Source organism: Dreissena polymorpha, chromosome 3 (assembly GCF_020536995.1).
Source record: "Dreissena polymorpha isolate Duluth1 chromosome 3, UMN_Dpol_1.0, whole genome shotgun sequence".
In the NCBI taxonomy this organism is placed as follows: domain Eukaryota; kingdom Metazoa; phylum Mollusca; class Bivalvia; order Myida; family Dreissenidae; genus Dreissena; species Dreissena polymorpha.
The window spans coordinates 62,647,478-62,670,995 of NC_068357.1; the positions used below are offsets into that span (position 1 = coordinate 62,647,478).

The following is a 23,518-nucleotide window of genomic DNA, read 5'->3' on the forward strand; positions in this document are numbered from 1 at the left end:
GAAAGTGTCGTCCCCTATTAGCCTTTGCGGATTGCACAGCCTAATCTGGGACGCCACTTCACGCACATGCATTACAGCCCCTTTTCACAGAGCAAGGCCCAATTTTGCAATAAGATCATGAAATACTGCTCCAGACAACGTTATAAATGATTTATTATCCGCTGAACATAAAAATGTCTCATAGCTTTGAATACAGTGATATATTTCCATCAAAATATGCAAATAAGCGAAGTCTCGCTGTACAAAATTTGATAATTCATTCAATTCTTAAAAGTTTTGCCAGGATTCATATTTATAACAACTTTATACTTATTTTATACTTATTTTATAATAATAATGATTACAAATTGCTGCAGCTAACAGATGTTACACTGATGTAATTGTTGAAGTGGGCGTTTTCATTAGGGGAATGTTCATCTGAGAGTTGTAGACACAGAACATCATTATGCAGTAGACAGAAGTGTGAAAGTGATGTTCAGACAGCGGAAAGACTTTAATTAATTGTTGTCTCAAGCCGATATATATTTCTTTGTCCTCATTTCTCTTTTAGGAAAATCTTCTTTCTGTCAAGCCCTAATACTGTGTGGTTTTTAAATCTGAATATGCTGACTCTTGTTGTGAAATGGTCTTACTTGTACATGCATGGCTGGATGAAGACAATTTTTAAAATATTAAAATACTGGCACATGAAGATACCAATAAAATAGTACTAAGACAAGTGATCACATGTTGAATACAGATTAGAATTGAATACTTATTCACTGACAATTTAATAGTCCATTGGTTACAATGTGTATAACACATGTTACATTGAGTTTTTGCGAAAAATTGAAGCTTCAATTAGAAACATTTTCCTTAACTTAAGTTTCAAGACATCAAAATGTAAAACTAAATTCTCAAATCATATTAATCAATTTCTATCAAGCTTATCTTAAGTATACTATTCTATTTTCAGGGAACATTGATTACTCATGTCCGGCCAATGGAGACTGTGAAATAACAAAGCGCAGAAGGAAGGCATGTCAAGCTTGCAGATTTCAGAAATGCCTCTTCGTTGGCATGCTCAGAGAAGGTATGTTTAGTTTAAACCTATTTATTTTAGCTCGATTGCATCAAAGGCTTAAGGCTGATATAAACGCTCTCGAGTCCGTTTCCTGGGCCTATAACTAGTACTAGGTGTCTTTGGTTGAGAGCTAAAGAACGCTCCCATGGTGGGGATCGAACTCATGACCTCCCGGTCGCTCCAAGGCAGACACCATATACATTACACCTCGGCCACCTTGAGAACATACCTTTGAAGGTATGTTTGGTCTATTACATTAAATATGTGAATGGGCATCCAGACCCAATTGGTAATTTTTGTTACTTAAAACTGTGCCTCAGTCTACAAATCCTAAAATACTGTGCAAAATGGTTAGATTTTCTGCTATACAAAATGCTTGTGCTTTTTTCTTCAAAACCTTTTCCTCAGGCTTAAAATAATCTCATAAAGCATACATGTTATGAATTGTAGTTGTTTATTATATGAAGTGTGCCCGTTATCATAAATATCACTGGGGCATTTCCCCCTGGTAATAAAAAAAGGCCATCTCTGGTTTAAAATTGAACTACTTTTCTTGAGTCACTAAAAACTTGTGCACAGTGATGGTCATTTTATGTTATCGCTGGCTGCTGGTAATCCATCCTATTATGGAAGTCCAACTGGGACTGTAGGGCCATGATAGAGTATCTTTCTAATCAGTGGACATGATTTGTAAGCCTGTCCTGTGGTTGCCACTATAATACAACCTTATTATACAGGACCCCCCAATATGATCCCATTGTGGTTATAATAGCTCATAGTTTAGCTAGAATTAGTGGATAATTATGGTAGTTCAAGGCCAGTGGCTGTTGAACATGATGATATAATGTGGAGACAGCTTTTTATAAGAGAATATTTCATACTAATTTGGAAATATGATGGATTGATAAAATTTAGGCTGTCCAGCTATAGGGCTGTATTTGCAAAAACTTGCTTATGGTTTGTTCCCCAATTGATGGGAGTTTGTAGGTGGTGATATTTGATACTGAACACATCGAATTTCCTCTTTCAAAACCTCTAAGTGTTCTAAGAACTGTAGTGGACATCACTTTTTAACCAGGTTTTCCGAAGGAAAAAAATGGTTATTAGATTGGCGAATGCGGGCGGGCTGGCGAGCGGGCGGAACAAGCTTGTCCGGGCCATAACTATGTCGTTTATTGTCAGATTTTAAAATCATTTGGCACATTTGTTCACCATCATTGGACGGTGTGTCGCGCGAAATAATTACGTCGATATCTCCAAGGTCAAGGTCACACTTTGAGTTCAAAGGTCAAAAATGGCCATAAATGAGCTTGTCCTGGCCATAACTATGTCATTCATTGTGAGATTTTAAAATCATTTGGCACATTTGTTCACCATCATGGGACGGTGTGTCGCACGAAAGAATCACGTCAATATCTCCAATGTCAAGGTCGCCACGACTAAAAATAGATTTTTTTTAAAAACAAACTTACAAAAGGGGTTAATTTTGTTTGTTCATTTCAAAAGTTCAGTTTGAGTTTTCTCCCTTTATCAGATTTTTTTTTCACAATGAAAACCTGGTTTTGTGACAATTTTGTCCCTTGTTCTATTTAATATGATCATGGTTAACCTGAGTCTATTTACATTTAAATGGCTGAATACTTATTTTTACTTGAAGAGGGCTAAATGTAAAATGCTGAAAATCGAAAACTGAAAGTTTGGTGTGACATTTATATCTGTGGCAGATTCTAATGTACTGTGGGTTGAAAAAAAAGATTGATGTCTGACTGTCTGTTACATTTGGTATTTAAAGAGTCAGAACTTCAATAAAACTGTGAAATGTTCTATGAGTAAAAAAAAAGCTGATCTCCATAATGATGCGAACATTTCCTACATAGTATATAGACATATCTTTTTCTCTTCAAATTTAATACATTATTTACCTTGTCACAAACTAAATACATTTATGTGCATATGTGGTCCAGTTAATGTAACAGGATCTGTCAAGGTTAACCCATTCATGCCTAGCGTCCTGAAAAAAGGACATTGCAAACAGCGTAGACCCAGATGACAGTCGCCGCATAATGCGGCGTCTCATCTGGGTCTGCGCTGTTTGCTTAAAAGGAATTTCTTTATGAAATATTCTTATTATAGAAATAAATATACTTGACATCCCTAATTTTGGAAATAAATTGATCCAATTTAGAAGGATGGGAGAGTCAACTAGTCATAAATGGGTTAATATTATTTCATCATTCTGTACCTGATCAGTTTTGTACAGTTTGATATTACTGATCATGCTACCATCATATTTTATGACCTTACAGATATAAAGACATGTGGTGACATTGTTTAACAAATTTATCCAAGCCAAGTGCATACGACTAAGTTGGTTATCTACATGCAAATAATCTGACTAAAGCATTATCTATTACTGAATGTTATTTATAGGTATGTCACTCATTAAAGGTGCCTTTTCACAGATTTTGGCATTTTTTAACTTATTCATTAAATGCTTTATATCGATAAATGTAAACATTGGATGGTAAAAGCTCCAGTAAAAAATCAAGAATAAAATTAAAAAAAGGAAAAGAACATTGCCAAGACCAGGTTTCGAACCAGTGACCCCTGGAGTCCTGCCAGAGTCCTGAAGTAAAAACGCTTTAGCCTACTGAGCTATTCCGCTGAGTACACTTACTTGACGTATTTTATACCTTATATAAGCAATCTTCGTAGTTTCACAAAATTTAACGACAAAAACAGAACTCTCCAAATTATTCAATCGTTTCGCGTTGCAACGCTTTATAATTTTTAGGTTTTAAAATCGTTAAAAGATGCATATAATGGCTATATTAGACCATGGTAAATGTTCAGTATTACTGTTTCCTCACAAATATCATAACTAAAACGAAAATTTGCGAATCTGAAACAACTTTTTTCAATTTTGTCACTTTACCAAAGCGTGAAAAGATCCCTTTAAAGCAGTCTTCACTTAGAATGTTATATATTATTTCCCGGCCTGAAAGGGTTACTGTGGGCATAACGGAAGTGTAGGCTGAAGTCTTGGTGCAACCCCCTTTCCGGGCCAATTTATGTGTGGTCCTGCCCAGACAAAAATGATAATATTTTAACATGAACTAATTACTATTAAGGATTGCATTGCATGTTTCTCCATATCAACCATTTTTTTAAGAATAATTAATAGCAATCCAATTACATAATTTAAAATTCTGGTATATTAAATGAAATATTTTTATAAGCTGTAAATAAGTTATACCATTGATAAGCATTGAGTCAATTTCCATTTTTCCTTCTATTCAATTATTAAAGTAAATACAAGTTATTGTTTACATTACCTAAAGAATGCAAACACACTGTAAATTCTATACATGTGTATTCATAATAATGTGCTTGAAAATAATTGTTATTTTGTATTCATTATAACTATACATGGAGGTACACTTTGTACAAAGCCTACATTTCAGCTGCATGAATAAGTTGCTGATTATGTGGCTTTCATTTGAAACAACTGGCCTGGTTACATTAAGGGAAAGTAACATGACATATTTAAATAAATTTTATGAATGAGTGAGAATTAAGCCACGAGACTTCCTTTTATGATATTATAATGTTAAATGAGACGGTAGTTGACAATTCATGCCATTGTTCCATTTCAATTTGTACTATAAATTTTGACATTCATATTTCATAGGTTTTAACATAAATCTGTCATGCATATATCCACTATGCAAAGTGTTGGTTAAAGACAAAAGATGTATTCTTCCTTGGTGTAAATGGATTACAGTTTTGGATGTATCCAGTTTGGTTGACATGACAGCAGTACATGGGTGTTTAATTGGCACAGTTACCTCTCTGATCCGTTTCCTTTTCTTGAATGCAACTGGAATATCACCAATAATCATCATACCTTTCTGCTTGGTGGCCTTGCAAAGTTGAATGATATATATTATCATGTCACGATACATTTTGGTTTAAGACAAATGTATTGATTGGTAGTAATTGTTGGTTTTTGCATTTAATTGTCCCCATTTGAATGATCCCTTTTGTTAGATCCCTGGTGTACAATTTCTATCAGTTAATGTAGGCTTTTGTTCATGACCATTGAATTCAAACACAAATCTTGTTAATTCTTCCCTCATGGTTTTATTGGATACACTGTAATGCGGAGCCAAGCTTATTGTGTGTATTTCAAAGATTAAGATATGATTGATTCCAAAGTATTAAGATTAAAATATTATTAAGATTATCATTCTATACAATCTTGATGCTGTTTGAGCATGGAGTTCATACATCAGGACACTTATTGCGTTTTAAAAGATTATCATTGATCCGTCTTTTATTTTAGTAATGTTGATTGCTACTCATTTAATCTTCTGGTTTATCTTCAATTTGGGACATGTTGGTTTTAAGAATGTTAGTAATGTTCCTTTATATCACAAATAGCTCTGCAGTACTTGGCACTCTTGATATTCAAATTGAAATTGCCCTGGTCTCATGTGGCACTAGTTTCCTTATCCAAAATGCCATCCATTGTGTAGTTTGTTCAAAAGCATTATCATTTCTTGACAAGAAATTTGATGTATCTGTACCGTGCTTTAACTCTGTAAGTCCATTGATAGTTCCTCTGTCAGTTCTGAGTGATTTCCAGTAAAGAAAAATACATTCTTGATATTGTCTGTAAGATGGCAAGGCCTATGTGGAATCTTTGAGTTCTTAACCCTTTCAGTGCGGGAACCGAATTTTAAAGGCCTTTGCAAACAGTTTGGATCCAGATGAGACGCCACAGAACGTGGCCTCTCATCAGGATCCAAACTGTTTGCTATTCTGATAGAATTTTTTGAAAAAAATCGAAGAAAATGCTAATTTTAGAAATTCAGCAGACGACATTTTAGCAGAAGACAAATTACCCAGCATGCAAAGGGTTAAAGATTGGTGGAAACTAAAATGTGTCCCTCATCATTCACATACATGTATAACATGACACAATTTTCAAATCTCTCTGAAGAATTATAGATTTCTCTAAAAGCTTGATTTAGAAAAAACTTAAAGCATTTAACTTTAACAAAAGACAATTTAAAAGCCCTGCAGTTAAGTGATTGTTGAAGCTGCTTTTTTAACTGTTGTGGATTCAACTTGTTTTTTGGTTCATTTTTGTTATTAAAAAGACTGTCTTGTGCGAAATAATCAACACAAAGGTTGCAGGATGACTGTTTGATATATATTTTAGTAAACTTGAAACTTTAAGTACACAAATTCATAAAATTGTTATCATGCTCATTCAGAATGATACCAGGTTTTTTTAAATCTGATTTTAGGGAAAGGGACCTTTTTGAGGAGGAAAAAATTGCGCAAAACGCTGGAGTTTGGGGAAAATAAAGAAAGTCTTAAATAATCAATTTAACATACTTTACTGTTTTTAAAACAAATTCAAGGCAGCAGATAATTTAATTATGCAATTTTTTTTATTTCTACACTGGATCAGGTCAACTTATATATTTAAAGGTTTAAACAAAATAAAATAATTATTTTTTTTTTTGGGGGGGGGGGGGAAATGAAATCTAGGGGAAAATTTACCAGCTCGGCGGGTCACGAAGAAGGAAAAAAAAAATGGATACAAAATCTGGCTGAACTCATACCTGTCATCTTTTGTGACAGATTAATGGGCAGAGACGTCATGACACGAATTAGAATGTAGGACAAAAGTGAATTTAAAAGCACCATTGAGTAATCAATTATACAGTTCTGCATGTGGAGTGTTGCATGTCTCCAGATCATAAAGTTTTGATGCCACAACTTTCCGACTTTAGGTTGAAAGCATATTAAACCTTTCCTACAAGGTGTGGTGCCCCAATTAAGTTTCTTTTTGAGGATTTGTAAGAAAAAAAGGAAAGTTCCCTGATATTGGGTGGGCATGTGATTCTGGTGTAAGACTGTTTGAATGTAAGAAACATGCAACATGTGTTGGCGAAATAAAGTGAACATCATTGTATTTGGTAATTGCTTTACTTAAATTAGTCTCGGTGTACATTACACAATGTGTGAGGAAAAGTGCTCAAAAGTGTAACAGGGGTTGTTAATCTAATTCATTTATTGCCTGTTTCCAGAAATATTTCCCTCTATCAAGCTGGTTTAAAAAAAATTACTAAGTCTGACAAGGTAATTGCAAATTAAGATACTTAATGAGAAAGTAAAATGGCCTTTTTTCATTTTTTTTTATTCATGTGTTAACTTTATTTTTGTACTTAAAATGTTATAATAGTAGCAGGACATAAATTAATTGTTTTTACGCCATTCAAGCAGTAATGGTTCTTTGTTGGTTCTTGTTAAGTCAGAACACTTGAATTTAATTTGCTGAATTAATTGCAGTGAACATAAATATAAACATTTAAATTTGATTTGCCTCATTAATGACAATGTTTGCTATTAAACATCCAGATATATAGAAATGTTAATAGGTATTAACCTGTGATCATCAAACACACATATTGTTTAGTAAAGCTCAAAGAATTAAAAAGGGTTCTCTTTCATCTGTTGTTTTATCGCTTAATTCACACACAAAGATGTCTAACACCAACACCTTCCCATTAAAGCAAAAACTTGCTCCATTAATGTGCCAATAGTTTGTTAATAATGAAGTCTTTGTTAGGGACAATATTTATACCAATTTACCAGTGATTAATATTGGCAATGTCAGAATTGCCTGAATGTGACATAGTTGAAGGTGCAAAAACTTTGTCCCTCTGTCTGGTCAAATCTCAAGTGCTTTTTTTGATGCTCCATGTCAATGTGTGTAACGTTTTTTTAGCGAATGTTAGTTACTAATAACTTCACTTAAGTGTTGCTTTATTGTGTCAATGAATCAGTTCAACTTTCATGTTAATTTGTATACATCTCAAGATATAACAATAGTTATTTTGAGCAATATTAAGTGCACATTACCAATTCTTTAATTTAAATAGAACATTATCATCTGGTTAAAATGAAAAATTATAGAGTTCTTTTTTAATGATATTGTACTTTGTTATCCCGCGCCATAGGCGGAGGGATATTATTTTGGCGTTGTCTGTCCGTCCTTCCATCTGTCCGTCTCTCCGTCCGTCAGGAGCCATATCTTGGAACTGCTTTGGCGGATTTCATTGGAACTTGGTATGAGTATATATATGGACAAGAGGATGATGCACGCCAAATGGCATTGTACACAATCTGTTCATAACGGAGTTATGGCCCTTAGTATCTTGAAAAAATGCTTTTTAATATTATCTCCATTAACACATGAGCCAGAGCCATGAAACTTGCCATAGTTGTTCTCAATCATCTGGGGTTGCTTCACATTCAACACCCATAACCCTAGGGACTAAGGTCAACGTCACACATTGAGGTCAAAGGCAGAAGGCCAGATAAGATGGGTATTTGCGTAAAATACACATGACAAAAAGAAAATATGCATGGCTTAAAATTTTGTTGAGTAACAAAACTCCTGACTTAATTCGGATTACGCATCGTGTGCAATAGGAATGCGTAATAACCGTTTATTCATGCATATAAAATCATGTAGACATGACTGTTTTCCGGCATTGTGTGCACACCGGAAAAAAACGTAGTGACATCACCATCTATGTATAGAATGTGTTTCCCAACCTAATTTACTCCTCAGTCAAAACGGTATCATTTCATGTTGATACAACGGGCTCCCAGCTGCATTGTTAAGCATCGATATACGCTTATGGTGAAAACATTTGACATCACATTCGATAAAACCCGAATCGCCCAACTTCAAGCATATAATTTTTGCTATCAATTGATCTCTTGTGTGGCACTATGGAAAAAACTTTTACCTTCAAGCACCTTTTTAAATGGCGCCAAAATACACATATAATAAACAAGTTTTGAGGGCCAAGCTTAGAAGATTTTGATCGTGGCTGTACAGTGTGTGCTAAACAGTGGCTTGCCAAATCTAGGCTGGAAAAGAGATTAATGGCTGCTGATAAGCCAAGGGCAAAAAAACTCAGAAAAAACTGTTAATTAAAACAAAAGTGATTGCTTTATTGTGTACAAACTGCTTGTTATATATATATAGCGAGTTAACATAACATGTACAATTTATTATTAATTCTGATCCTTTGAACATAAATTCTCCTTCAAATTATCGGATTTTGATTTTTACTCATCAATTAAACATTTCATGAGTGAAATACCCCTCGGCTGAAAAAATTATCTGGAGCTCTGGTCAAAGGGCGTTGGCCATCCATCCAGAAAACTTTTGTGTCCAGAAGCATATTGGCAGGGGATACCAATTCAACGAATTTGCTTGTTAATTTTGTGTGTGCCTTATAATGGCTACACAAGAAGACCAGATACATCAGTTAATTAAAATCATTTTTAACAAAGACATGGTCCTTTCATGTCAGTAACTGTTATGTCACTTATACTGACCAAAACTGGCTAGACTGGCTGCATTTGTCACGTTTATGCGAATGTTAATGAGATCAGGTCGGATGTAGCCTGCCAATGTAAATAACAAGGTGGGATTTAGCCAGTAGACTGAAATCTTTTGGTTTGTTTATAGGTGGTATTTTATGAGCTTCATGATGCAAGGAACGATAATAAAAAAGGATTTTCATCATTGGTATTGCTATTTTTGCATGCCAAACTATTATAACTGTTGGAAAAATATCGCATAGATAAAACTTTAGTGCCCTGTTCTGTAAAATGACACTTTGTTGTGGCAGATGCTTCCACAAGTGTTAGAAGGCATTCTGGAACTGTCATGTCTCAGACATTGAAATGTGTGCCAACCATGAAGCAAAGGCTGGTTGCATGCATTCCATGGGTTGTGGTTAATAAATAAATAACGTTACAGGCATTGCTTGTAAGTCATCCATATATTTACGATTCTTTTATGGGAACCTCTTTTGACATTTACCTTATTAGCCATTCCAGTTATTCTGCATTTCTTCTCTGTGCTTGTCACTAAAAATAAGATCTAGGAGACTATTAATGCAATAAATGTAGTAGTTTTGATATATATATATATGGTTAACAAATATCCAAACTGATATGCAATTGGAGTACAGTGTAGTCCTTCCTATATCACTTAACAAGCCCAAGTGAGTTGTGTACAATGCATTGTCTAAAATGTACAAAGTCTGTCAATTAGTGCTATATTTGATAAGATATGCACAATCATGTCTGTCACATAATTAAGTCTTAATGGCATATGCCAGAGGTTTAGAGTATTTTCTTGCTTAAAGCCCAAATTCTGTAAACACGGCATAAGGTGTATAGTCTACTGCCTTAACAGGCTCTAAAATAGAAGTATTATTCATTGCTTTCATATGTTCATCAGTCTAAGTGATAATTTCTGCTTTAATTTTGGCAGGGCTTCAATAAGAAAAAGAACTGGGAGAAATAAAATTGTTTGACATGGTATAAAGAGCAAATTTGATAGTAGATATTGATTGCATCAATAGATGTTGAAAAGTGTATTCAATAGATCACTTGACTGAAAGTCAAGTAGGAGGAGAAACATTTAAGTGTGACATGCTCAGTGGCAAACATGTGTGATACCTTAAAGAAATAGACTATAGCGTTTAAATTTGATAAATTACAAGTGCTTTTTGAAGTGATAAGAGTCACCTGTTTTTGATATGCACTGAACAGGTAAACAAATTTAAACACAACCTGTAAATGATGTTTGAATGAAAGATCTCTTGTTTATTGAGAAATAACTTAAACAAAGTGTTTAAAAGCTGATGTTATGCAAACATGTCTGGTGTCTTAATTGGCCAATTGCACCAATGGATGTAATAATTACCAAATAAGCACACATATCCACATGTATTGAAGACAAGACAACTGCCCAAAAAATATACTACTCAAAATTTGTTAAGGATCACTTTTTATTTTCATTATCTTTAATTTTGGATAACGTTCATTTAAAATTGTTATTTTATAGGTTTTTATATTGGAATGTGTGTTTTTGATTTTTAGCTCACCTGATTGCTCAGGTGAGCTTTTGTGACCGGTTTTTGTCCGTCGTATGTCCATCCGTCCGTTAATTAACATTTGCTCGTAAACGCTCTAGAGGCCATATTTCTTTCCCATCTTCATGAAACTTGGTCAGAGGCTTTGTCCCAAACTAGGTCACAAGGTCAAAAAAAGAAAAACCTTGTAAACACTGTAGAAGTCACATTTCATGCCCAATCTTCATGTAACTTTGTCTTAATGATTTCTCGGTTGAGTTCAAAAATGGTTCCGATCCGTTGAAAAACATGGTCGCCAGTGGGCGGGGCAGTTTTCCTTATTTGGCTGTAGAGAAACCTTGTAAACACTCTAGGAGTCACAATTTTTGCCCAATCATCATGAAAGTTGGTCAAAACATTGGTTCAATTTATGTCTCGGACGAGATCGAAAATGGTTGAGATCAGTGAAAAAACATGGCCGCCAGTGGGCGGGCATTTTTCTCTATATGTATAAGTGGCAGTTTTCCCTATGTGGCTAAAGAGAAACCTTGTAAACACTCTAGAAGTCACAATTTTTGCCCAATCATCATGAAAGTTGGTCAAAACATTGGTTTTATTGATATTTCGGACAAGTTTGAAAATGGTCGGGATCGGTGAAAAAACATGGCCGCCAGTTGGCGGGGATTTTTCTCTATGTATATAGTGAAAACATGTTAACACAGTAGAAGTCACATTTTGGCCCCATTTTCATGAAATTTGGTCAGAACATTTGTTTCCTTGATACGAGAGTTGAGTTCAAAAATGGTTCCGATCAGTTAAATAACATGGCTGCTGGGAGGGGGGCAGTTTTCTCATTATGCCCCCCCCTTTCGAAGAAGAGGGGGTATATGGTTTTGCTCATGTCGGTCCGTCAGTCCACCAGATGGTTTCCGGATGATAACTCAAGAGCGCTTATGCCAAGGATCATGAAACTTCATAGGTACATTGATCATGACTCGCAGATGACCTATTGATTTTCAGGTCACTAGGTCAAAGGTCAAGGTTACAGTGACCCGAAATAGTAAAATGGTTTCCGGATGATAACTCAAAAACGCTTAGGCCTAGGATCATGAAACTTCATAGGTACATTGATCGTGACTCCCAGATGACCCCTATTGATTTTCAGGTCTCTAGGTCAAAGGTCAAGGTCACGGTGACTCAAAGCAGTAAAATGGTTTCCGGATGATAAATCAAGAACGCTTATGCCTAGGATCATGAAACTTCATAGAAACATTGATGATGACTTGCAGATGACCTAGATCAATGGTCAAGGTTACAGTGACCTGAAATAGTAAAATGGTTTTCGAATGATAACTCAAGAACGCTTAGGCCTAGGATCATGAAACTAAATATGACTCGTAGATGACCCCTATTGATTTTCAGGTCACTAGGTCAAAGGTCAATGTCACAGTGACCTGAAATAGTAAAATGGTTTCTGGATGATAACTCAAGAAAGCTTATGCCTAGAATCATGAAACTTCATAGGTACAATGATCATGACTCATAGATGACCCCTATTGATTATAAGGTCACTAGGTCAAAGGTCAAGGTCACAGTGCCAAAAAACTTATTCACACAATGGCTGTCAAGGTCACGGTGACTCAACTTAGAAAAATGGTTTCCGGATGATAACTCAAAAATGCTTACGCCTAGGATCATGAAACTTCATAGGTACATTGATCATGACTCGCAGATGAAATAATGATGAAACTTGACCAGGATGTTTGTCTGGACAATATCTAGGTCAAGTTTGACATTTGGTTAATGTTTTATGAACCGACTCCTCTCAGGTGAGCGAACTAGGGCCATCTTGGCCCTCTTGTATTTTTATGTATAGATTTATCATTGATTGGTGACGCTGGCTCAATCTAGCTAGAGGTGATCTTCAAATTACACATACTATAACAAGTGATCCTTAGCAAATTTTGAGTAGTATAGTTTCGTAAAATGATTTAAAGAGCCTAGTTGTTCACACTGCATCAGCAAGCAGAACAGTCATAATATTTTGCCCAAAGCCCAACAGAAGTCAGAAACATGAGAACGATTTAATTTGGCTTCTTGGGTAACCTCCCTTTGCTCTAGCTTTCTCCCAATGGGGGCAATTTGTGTGCAGTAAATTGGGCTCTTAAAAAACAAGAGACTTTGACGCAATTCCTGAGACATATTGTATTTATCTAAAGATAGGTTTTATAATGGCAGCTGTTGTTGATTGTGGAGTGGAAACTTGTGATGCATGTATAGTTTGCCACTTGTATATGTATTAGTGTGCAGATGGAACACATTAAGCCAAAGACTCACTCTTACTGAAACCTTTTGACATGACATTTTATGATAGTGTTTATGGGTGTTTTGTAACATTCTGTTGTGAACGTATTAAGTTACGTCATAATTGCTCTAAAGTTGTTATTTTTGTGTCAGAATTGATTATATTCTATAAGTTATTCACATTTCCTCCTTGACTTGACGTCATCTGACTATCACAACAAATGTATTCTCTGTGTGAAGGCAGTATTACCATTTACACTTAGCTTCCGGAACTATGCAAATGTTTCCTGTACAATGTTTCCTGTATGTCTAATGCATTTGTCCATTACCCATTTGGCATTTTTTCTGAACAGCTGAGCAATTCATTGGTTTCACAATAGTTAATTACTTGACAACCGACAACTGCCTAGAAATCTCTGAAATTCCTGAAAATACAAGAAAAATGCCGTAAGCTGCCTCATGGTTACCAGATGAATAATTTTTCTTATACGTAAGCGATTGTTATGATTATGTTATCAGTGAATGCTACTTATTTGACAGTGCAAGGCAACGAAGGTAATCTCTGGCCAATGTTCGGCAGCAGCATATATAGTGTGTTTTATGACATCTGGTGCTCCAGCCTTTTATTTCTGGAAGACTCGGCTTTTGGTCTTTGTTAGCGTCGATCACATGGCAATGCTTTTGATCATCTATTCTTTTGCGGGAGAATAGATAAGAGACTAAACTTCTTCCAATGTTTTGTTGTATGAATGGGTCTGTTTCGTAATTTAGTGTTGCATTGTGTATATGAGTTTATGATGGAAAATCGGTATCTCTGCATAAAACGTTTTTCCAGAAGCCTTGAGCTCTGGTAGTATGCAAATGTCAGTGAACTTATTGCTCTTAATGCCTGTCTCAGGTGCGCGCGTACCAAGTAATTGGTGGTATTTTTTCCAGTAAAATACCTTGACTTAGAGCCAACAAATAAATGTTAATGACTTTCGCAGTTTGGCTGCAGAAAAACCGATAATATTACCAGAATGAAACTCAATGTAGAACCAGAACTTATTGCTTTACTTGCACACATTACTTTGCACCTTACCATGTAAATGCTCGTAATTTTCATTTGTTTTAATGTGTTACAGGTGTTCGACTGGACAGAGTACGAGGGGGTCGACAGAAGTACAAGCGGTCCTCAGATTCTTATCCATATGTGCAGCAAATATTTCCCATTGTCAAGAAACAATGTCTCGATACCTCTATCAACAATCATTCATATAGTGGTATGTAGCCTATTTTCGTTCCTTGCAGTATTTTACTAGAAAAAGTTCAAGTTCCCCTTTTACCTGTAGGTAACTTCGGGTGGTGTACAAAATAGCTGATAATATTATTGGTTGTATAAGCTTGTATGACATAGATTTTGGACACGTATATTTGATCATAAACGTTACAATTTTTAAACTTGCTTCCATAGTTTAAATAAGTCATTAATTGATTGATTTCTACAGATTTGTTGGTACTTAAATGAGAACTAATTCAAATATGAATATACATTGCTGACGGCTTGGTATTAAATTTATGGCCTGTCCAGTAATCTCACTGTTGAACTTAATAAACTAAACCTCTTAATTTCTTACATTTTAAATTTCATATTTCATGGAGATTACAGCTCAGACAATTGGTCTGCTAATTTAGATTTAAATTTCCAATAATGCAAATTATATCAGTTTTTGCTTTGTTGCATCAAAGAAAATATTGACAAAAATATATGTATAATTAAAATTTGTGTACACTTGTGATTCAAATGAAATGTTGTAACTGCTTAAAGCCAGTATAGTAATTAAAACTGCGTATTTTTCTCAGCTTTAATTTATTCTAATCATATTACATGCACTCAAGATATTATTGAAAAGGTTGCATGCTTGCTGAAATCTCATTACACTCACTGCATACATATAAGCCTAAATTGCTGGATTGGAAATGTGACTTGTGCTTACTGTGTGACAGAAAATGAGAAATTTAACCCACTTTGCTTTCAGACCAAAGCAGTGCATTGACTTGCTAAGAGTCATCTGACTAATGAGTGAACAAAAGCATTTAAATTAATCATTGATGACTGGTTTTAATTATTGCATAACATGAGATTTTAATTAAACTGAGCAAGATATGGCCCCATTGGTGCAAACAGGTACCATGTGACATTGAAATTAGAAGGCACATAGTACCTTTTGCACCAATTGTGCGATATAAGGCTGTGTAAAATTAACTTTAAATTTTAAAGACTACATTTCCAACCCCGAGTTACTAATGAGCAGCAAACAACATAATACCTGAACAGACTGAGTTATTTAAAGGCTGTTCTTGTTTTTATGCTGGTTGCAAAAGCCATTTTCACATTGCTTCTTATGGAGGAAAGGGTTCATTTTATTTTGCTGTGTGAAGATCTACCTCAGCCGGCAGGGTCTGGATAAGCCAACAACCACCACTTAACTCTTTCAGTGCTTGAACCAAATTTTGAAGGCCTTTGCAAACAGTTTGGATCCAGATAAGACACCACAGAACTTGGCGTCTCATCAGGATCCAAACTGTTTGCTATTCGAAGAAAAATCGAAGAAAACGCTAATTTTAGAAATTCAGCAGACGACATTTAAGCAGACGACAAATTTCCCAGCATGCAAAGGGTTAAAGTCGTAAACATGTTTTCCCACATATTCTTTGAAAAAAATTCAAAAGCCGACAGCATTTTAGCAGACAACAAATTTCCCAGCATGCAAAGGGTTAACCACCATTTTCTTGTGCTTTGTTTTGCTTGCTTCTCACTCATCCATTATCATCCAACACGGGCATGTTTTTCATTATGTTACAGCGAAACGTTACGTTTCAGTCTCGGATAACAAGACTCTGCAGCAGCTGATCAGCATCGAGCACCAGCTGGATAAACTGTACGCGCATGCTGACCCCACCGTGAAGGACGATGAGTGCAAGTTCCTCTCAGTGCTCTCAGACCTGGCCGACCGGGAACTGGTGATCACCATCAGCTGGGCTAAACAGGTCCCAGGTACATTGAGTTATTAAACTGGAGCAAAAATCCAGCTATGGGGGAAAGTTGCATCCCTGATAAGCCTGTTTCCACTGCACAGGCTAATCTGGGACACTTAACGCAGCATATGCATTTTGACCCATTTGTAGCCCCTTATCTTATATTAGTTTAAACCTATTTATTTTAGCTCGATTGCATCGGAAGCCTAAGGCTTATATAAACGCTCTCGAGTCCGTTTCCTGGGCCTAGAACCAGTACTTGGTGTCTTTGGGGAGATCTAAAGAATGCTCCCACGGTGGGGATCGAACCCGTGAACTCCCGGTCGCTAGGCGGACACCATATCCATTACACCACCATCTTATATTATTAAAAGACTCGAGTTTTAACGGCATCATTTCCAACGCAAAGGTAATGATGAGCAGCAAACTGCATAAAACCTGAACAGAATCTGAGTTACTGACAGGTTGTTCTGTTTTTTTGCTGTTCGCATATAGCCATTTTCACTTTGCTTTGTGCGGAAAAGTGTTAAATCTGTTACTATAGCTTGAACGCATCACAAGCCTTAGGCTTATTGAGACACTAGAGTTAATTTCCTTGCAAGAACCAGTACATAGTTCTGGGATTTTTCAATTGCTGTGTTTAATAAAGTCACCTGGGCCTTACAGGCCCCAAATATGTCAAGATTTTGGCTGTTTGGAGTGTCATGTGTGCAGTGGTTGCTGTTGTTTTCAATTCAGCCACTTACAATGACCAAGGCCCATATTTTTATTGCATACTTGGCCATTCCAAAATTCCAAAATGGCTCTTGGCTACAACCATCTTAAATGAAGTTTTCTCTTTGAATTCAGGGTTTGCTGGTCTGAGCCTGTCTGATCAAATGAATCTTCTCCAGCACTCATGGCTTGAAATCAACCTCCTTAACCTGGTCTACCGGTCTTCCCCGTACCACGGAGTGCTCAGGGTAAGTAGGAAGTAGGGCCACCAATTGCCTGGAGCTAGACTGCCAGGGGTAGGGGCAAGAATGACCGTTGGTGATTCTAGACTGACAGGAAATTGAGCTAGACTTTAAGGGGGTGGGATTGCACTGCACAAAGGTTGACAAGAATGCCAGTTGGTGGGGTTAGACTGACAGGGGTTTGGGCTAGATTTCATGGGACAAGACTGTCAGAGGGTGGGGTGACAGATTAAGGGGATGTGGCCACTCTTCCAGGGATTTGAAGCAGATACCCAGTGAGAAGAGTTTGAATACTAATAAGATTTCTTTAAATTGTCTTTTCTGACTGTTTGGCTACTTCTGGACACATTTAGTGAATATAGGGAAATGAAGTTAGCATAGTTGTAATTATATATGATTTCAGGATTTTTGTATTTTGAAGTTTTATTCCTACATGAACTATGGTAAACTGAATGAAGCTTGTATTTTAGAAAACCTACAATCAAGATTTTTCAGTATTTCTATTTTTGAACTTTCACATACAAATCTGTTAACACTTAACTGAGCATTATCAAGTTCTAAAATGCAAAGCCATTCCTTAACTCAGAAATCTTCATAGAGAAATTTTTTTATCATAGAAATGTGTGTATGCTTTTTGAGCTCTAGCTATATATATGTGACATATTTCGCAATTTTGTTGGCATTATAAATTATTATAAAATTACACTGCAGTTGATTAATATATTCTGTAAACAATCATCTATAATGCAGATTGTAGAGAGTGGTAAAGAGAGTTTTTCATACATACCACAAAACATACCACAATAATATGTTTTGATGATTGCTTTGCCTATTTTACAAAAACATCAGGAAATAAATGCAAGGGGGTTTCCCTCCCAAACGAATGTCCTAAATTGTTTTGTTTTTTTTACCAATGTATGCATAGAATGCAGTTCTGATGTAATGCATGCCTGTCTTTAATGGTGTTAATCTGGTTGCTAATTTTCTGTGTTACGTAAAACCTGTTCTAAATGTAAATGTCAAGTTGGATGCACTGGGCAACAGGACAAGAGAAACAACTCTTGCACTGAATCCTTGGAATAAGATAAAGAGTTAAAACCATGGATAATTAAATAATTCTTGTCCCCAGTATTTCAACATTTACGTATAATTTTTTATCTAATATTTATATGCATTTTATTTTCTCAAAAATTTATTAAGCTTACTATTTTGGCAACAATGAGCGCATAGGTACGTTTTATTTTGTTGTAGAAGAATTGTAACATTTTAAAAACAAAACTGTGTGTATAAACAGACTAGAAACAGTTTGTGTTGTTCTTTTGTGGTATTAAATAAAAAAAATATATTACTTTGTTGAGCTACAACGCTTGTAAAGCTTATACACTGTATTTTTCCTTTGATTTACTTGCTTATTGTTATTGTTCAGATATTATCATTTAAAACCAACATAGACAAAATAGCTAGTTTGTTGTTTATTTAAGAAATTAAAAGTGGCTTTTAATATTGAACAATAGTATAAAATCTTTTATTTCTTCAGTTTTGACATTTGTTTCAGATTGCAGAAGACTACAAACTTACAGCCGAGCAGGCGGAAAAATTTGGCTGCTCGAAAGAGCTTGACACATTGACCAGAAAAATGTGCAAGAAATTCACAAGCCTCAACATTACGAGAGAAGAGTACCTCCTCTTGAAGAGCATCATACTCTTCAACATTGGTAAGTGTGCATGTAAGAGAAGAGTACCTCCTCTTGAAGAGCATCATACCCTTCAACATTGGTAAGTGTACATGTAAGAGAAGAGTACCTCCTCTTGAAGAGCATCATACTCTTCAACATTGGTAAGTGTGCATGTAAGAGAAGAGTACCTCCTCTTCAACATTGGTAAGTGTGCATGTAACAGAAGAGTACCTCCTCTTGAAGAGCATCATACCCTTCAACATTGGTAAGTGTGCATGTAGGAGAAGAGTACCTCCTCTTCAACATTGGTAAGTGTGCATGTAACAGAAGAGTACCTCCTCTTGAAGAGCATCATACCCTTCAACATTGGTAAGTGTGCATGTAAGAGAAGAGTACCTCCTCTTCAACATTGGTAAGTGTGCATGTAACAGAAGATTTCCTCCTCTTCAACATTGGTAAGTGTGCATGTAAGAGAAGAGTACCTCCTCTTGAAGAGCATCATACCCTTCAACATTGGTAAGTGTGCATGTAAGAGAAGAGTACCTCCTCTTGAAGAGCATCATACTCTTCAACATTGGTAAGTGTGCATGTAAGAGAAGAGTACCTCCTCTTCAACATTGGTAAGTGTGCATGTAACAGAAGAGTACCTCCTCTTTAAGAGCATCATACCCTTCAACATTGGTAACTGTGCATGTAAGAGAAGAGTACCTCCTCTACAACATTGGTAAGTGTGCATGTAAGAGAAGAGTACCTCCTCTTCAACATTGGTAAGTGTGCATGTAACAGAAGAGTACCTCCTCTTGAAGAGCATCATACCCTTCAACATTGGTAAGTGTGCATGTAAGAGAAGAGTACCTCCTCTTCAACATTGGTAAGTGTGCATGTAAGAGAAGAGTACCTCCTCTTCAACATTGGTAAGTGTGCATGTTAGAGAAGAGTACCTCCTCTTGAAGAGCATCATTCTCTTCAACATTGGTAATTATGCATGTAAGAGAAGAGTACCTCCTCTTCAACATTGGTAAGTATGCATGTTAGAGAAGAGTACCTCTTCTTGAAGAGCTTCATACTCTTCAACATTGGTAAGTGTGCATGTAACAGAAGAGTACCTCCTCTTCAACATCGGTAAGTGTGTGTGTAATTCATTTTTATCGAGTTAATTGGGATTTCAATTTAGCAAATGCCCTTAGAACACAAACTTGTTACTTAGGTTACAGGTGAAAATGCCAGAAAACCTGAGAAAGAGTGGGGGGGTCTTTAAGTATTCGTTCTGAAGCACCTTGTTCTCTCCAGCTTGGTTCAACATCTCATTCAAAAGATGAGTTAGTAGATTAGGGTAGGGTGGGAATCCAACTTGCAATCTATGAGTTAAGGCATCATTGACTTTGATTTACTTATTGATGAGCATTCAAGTAGAAATATATGCCTGATATAAAATGCTATTTCCATTTCACGTTGAGCTAATTTAAATGTTTGTAATAATTGTACTTTCTCGCTTCACCAATTGTACTTTTACACTTCACAGTGCAAAAAATGTTTGAAATATCTATTTCATAAAAAGTGATAATAATGAAAGAAAGTTACCACATCCTTTCATCCGTGTAAAATTGAAATTGAGAAATTTAATATAGATGTTTTATTCTTTAAAAAATACCTTGTAACTGTTTAAAATTAGTCAGAAAAACCACTGTAACTGCTGTTTAGCTTTTCAATCGCCATTCTAATAATCTACAATGCTTGCTAGTTGGAAATATGTGTGTCTGTGGGCAAAACGGGCAGTGAAGTGTTGTCTAAGATTAGCCTGTGCAGTCAACACAGGCTAATCAAGGAGGACACTCTGCTTTTATGGATTTTTTAGTTAAAAGAAAATCTTCTTAAGGAAAATACAGTCTAGGTGGACATTGTCATTCCTGATAAGCCTGTGTGGAATTCACGGGCTAATCTTGAACAACACTACCCACATACACTTAGCCCAGTATTTTCAGAATGAGGCTTATTTTATCACAATAAACTTCAGATGTGGTAACAGAGCGCAGTGATGCTGGCAAGTCTATCCAGGAGAAGCTTCATGAGTCCCTGACAGAGTACGTGAAGTCCCGCAGCAATGGGGGGTTGAAACGCGTCGGCCAGCTCTACCTGTTGCTGCCCGCGATGACCCACTTAAAGCTGCTGGCCAAGCAGTACTGGTTCGACGTGAAAAAGAGCGGCAAGATCATGATGCACAAACTGTTTCTTGAAATGTTGGAGGCCGACAGCTGATAATGGCTTCACATTTAGCAGGAATATTTCATTCATTAGGAGCTAATCAAGGCAACAAGGAGTACTGCTGTGAAACAATGGTGTCCACCTGTTTGTCTCAATGGCATTACTGGTGCTGCCAGGTTGCTGGACAGTAGAGTTAAGGGCTACTGAATGGTTTTCTATATATTTATGAATACATAATCTTAAGAAATTATAAATTTATTTCTCTTTACAGTGGGAATAAGGTTCTGACGATCATAACAGAAACCTTTTAAATATTACTGCCGTTTATATACAACTGTCAATATTGCAGAATGGGGGGTATCAATATTTGTAAAGCAATAGACTACAATTATAAAATAGCTTTGACCCAAAGGTTTATAAATAGGAACAAGTGATTTTTCATGACAGTAACTGTTCTTCAGCGCCAAAGATTTTAGCCTCGCGATATAGACAAAGAAAGAACCAGGAGCGGTTGGGCCCCGTTTCGTCACAGGAGTTGCTCAATATTCATCACTAAGTCATCACAGACGCTGGGGCTTGTATACCGTCTTCGCAGGACAGGCAAGCCCCGTTTTCATGGAGATCACGCATTTCTTCCAAGGATCTCAGCACATCACATCACCTCATGTCGCCGCGGCGCTCAGATCAGATCATGGCGGACACTTATGAACAAGTGCGTGTGACTGGACTAGAGGGTCCGGGTGAGATATCGTCATCATAGCTACTGTTTTGTATAAAATAGGTTTGATAGCGTGTATCCATTGAACAGCTAGCCTCGTGGACATGCGTTTCTATATTTATCATCCATTTGTATTACATATGTAGTAAGGAAATGTAGTTAATACGATTAGAATAGTGTGATATTCTCATATATAGTCTTTGTGACCTGTTGATTAGCCTAGTGTGATATTTGACATTGTCATTACACAGCCATATCATGTGTTCTCGTCCATTTCTCAGTCGTCTTTTGTGTGTTTATAGCTTTGTGTACACCTTCGAAATTTGTATCAATGGTCACTGCATTTATGATTTGTTATTTTCCTAGAATAATTGTGATTATTTTTAATAATTTCAATTTCCTTGAAGCAAAAACAAATGAAGAAAAACTTAAAAAGATGTGATATATGCATATGGTAGTAATTGAATTGTAACGAAGTTAATCCTAGACCAAATGTTAGCAAACAATTCTGGTGTGTGTTGTTAAATAAATACAAGTGTGCTCAGCTTTTGATTCCAATATATCCGTATCGAATTATCAAAACAATTGTGCTCTTCATACAAGTATTTGACATGTATCGGCAGTTAACCCTGGCGCCTGCTCTCAGGGTGTCTTTTATGAAGGGGATGTTCATGAATACTTCTATTCCTCTACTGTAGTCTGTATACAATTGTATGGGAAACTGATTACCTTTATGAACGTGTTATATGTATTGTTATGCCTTGTCCACACAAAAAAATTACCTGAAATTGTAAATGTCTCATTAATGCATGAATGTATATATTTAGGGTTTATTGGCAAGTGGGAGACGAACGCATGCTGGTATCAAAATTAAAACCTGTACATAATATATATATGTACCGTACTTACGAGTGGAACAAAGTGTTAATTTAATGTTAATAAAAAAAAAAAAAAAAAAATAATGACATTTTGTGCCACAAGAAAAAAAAAAATAAAAAAAATGTAAAAGGTTCCAATAAGTGTGAATACTGTATTTGGAATTATTTTACTAGTAAATGTACCTTTTTCATAGTTTACTCTTTTAATACATAAAACTAAACCATTTTATTTTCTCTTAGCTGATTATGAGAACAATATATCTGAATTTATAGTGTATGCCGTATTCACAGTTAATGGCAGCCAACAAAAAAATATATACAAAATAGAAAAAAATATTTAAAAAAATAAAGAAAGAAAATACAAAAATACCAAAAAAATAATAACATAACATAAAATACAAAAAAAAAAAAAAATCTTAAAAAAAAAGAAGAAAAAAAAAAAAAAAAAAAAAAAAAAAAAAAAAAAAAAAAAGATTTAAAAAATGCAAACAAAAATATTATTTATATTTGCTACAAATTTGTTATCGTAAATAATTGTGAGAAAAAAATGTAAAAAATACAAAAAAGGACAAAAGGCAGGCATAGTCATTTGTATCTTGTTAATAAAGTTCATTCCCTTATCCAAGAAAATTGTGTGATATATATGTCTTTGTTTTGTGATTTGTATTGCCCATCATCATTGTACAAAAACGCATGCTTGTACATCCTTATAACTTTTAATGTTACTTTCTATAAAATAGC

At 35.6% G+C, this 23,518-nt stretch overlaps 1 protein-coding gene across 1 annotated transcript; it reads left to right on the forward strand.

Moving 5' to 3' along the window:
• Positions 1–173: 173 nt before the first annotated feature.
• Positions 174–22,870, forward strand: LOC127872274 (steroid hormone receptor ERR2-like). The gene is made up of 7 exons (XM_052415604.1): positions 174–195; positions 926–1,072; positions 14,454–14,591; positions 16,193–16,366; positions 17,197–17,309; positions 18,859–19,018; positions 20,994–22,870. Exons 1-7 carry the CDS (start codon positions 174–176, stop codon positions 21,233–21,235), a joined length of 996 nt encoding a protein of 331 aa, XP_052271564.1. The 3' UTR covers positions 21,236–22,870.
• The last annotated feature ends 648 nt before the right edge of the window (positions 22,871–23,518 follow it).

Coding starts and splice junctions, on each gene's coding strand:
- LOC127872274 (XM_052415604.1), top strand. CDS start 174: ATGTCTCATAGCTTTGAATACA. Junction 14,592..16,192: donor CAACAATCATTCATATAGTG/GTATGTAGCCTA, acceptor GTTACGTTTCAG/TCTCGGATAACAAGACTCTG. Junction 16,367..17,196: donor CTGGGCTAAACAGGTCCCAG/GTACATTGAGTT, acceptor CTTTGAATTCAG/GGTTTGCTGGTCTGAGCCTG.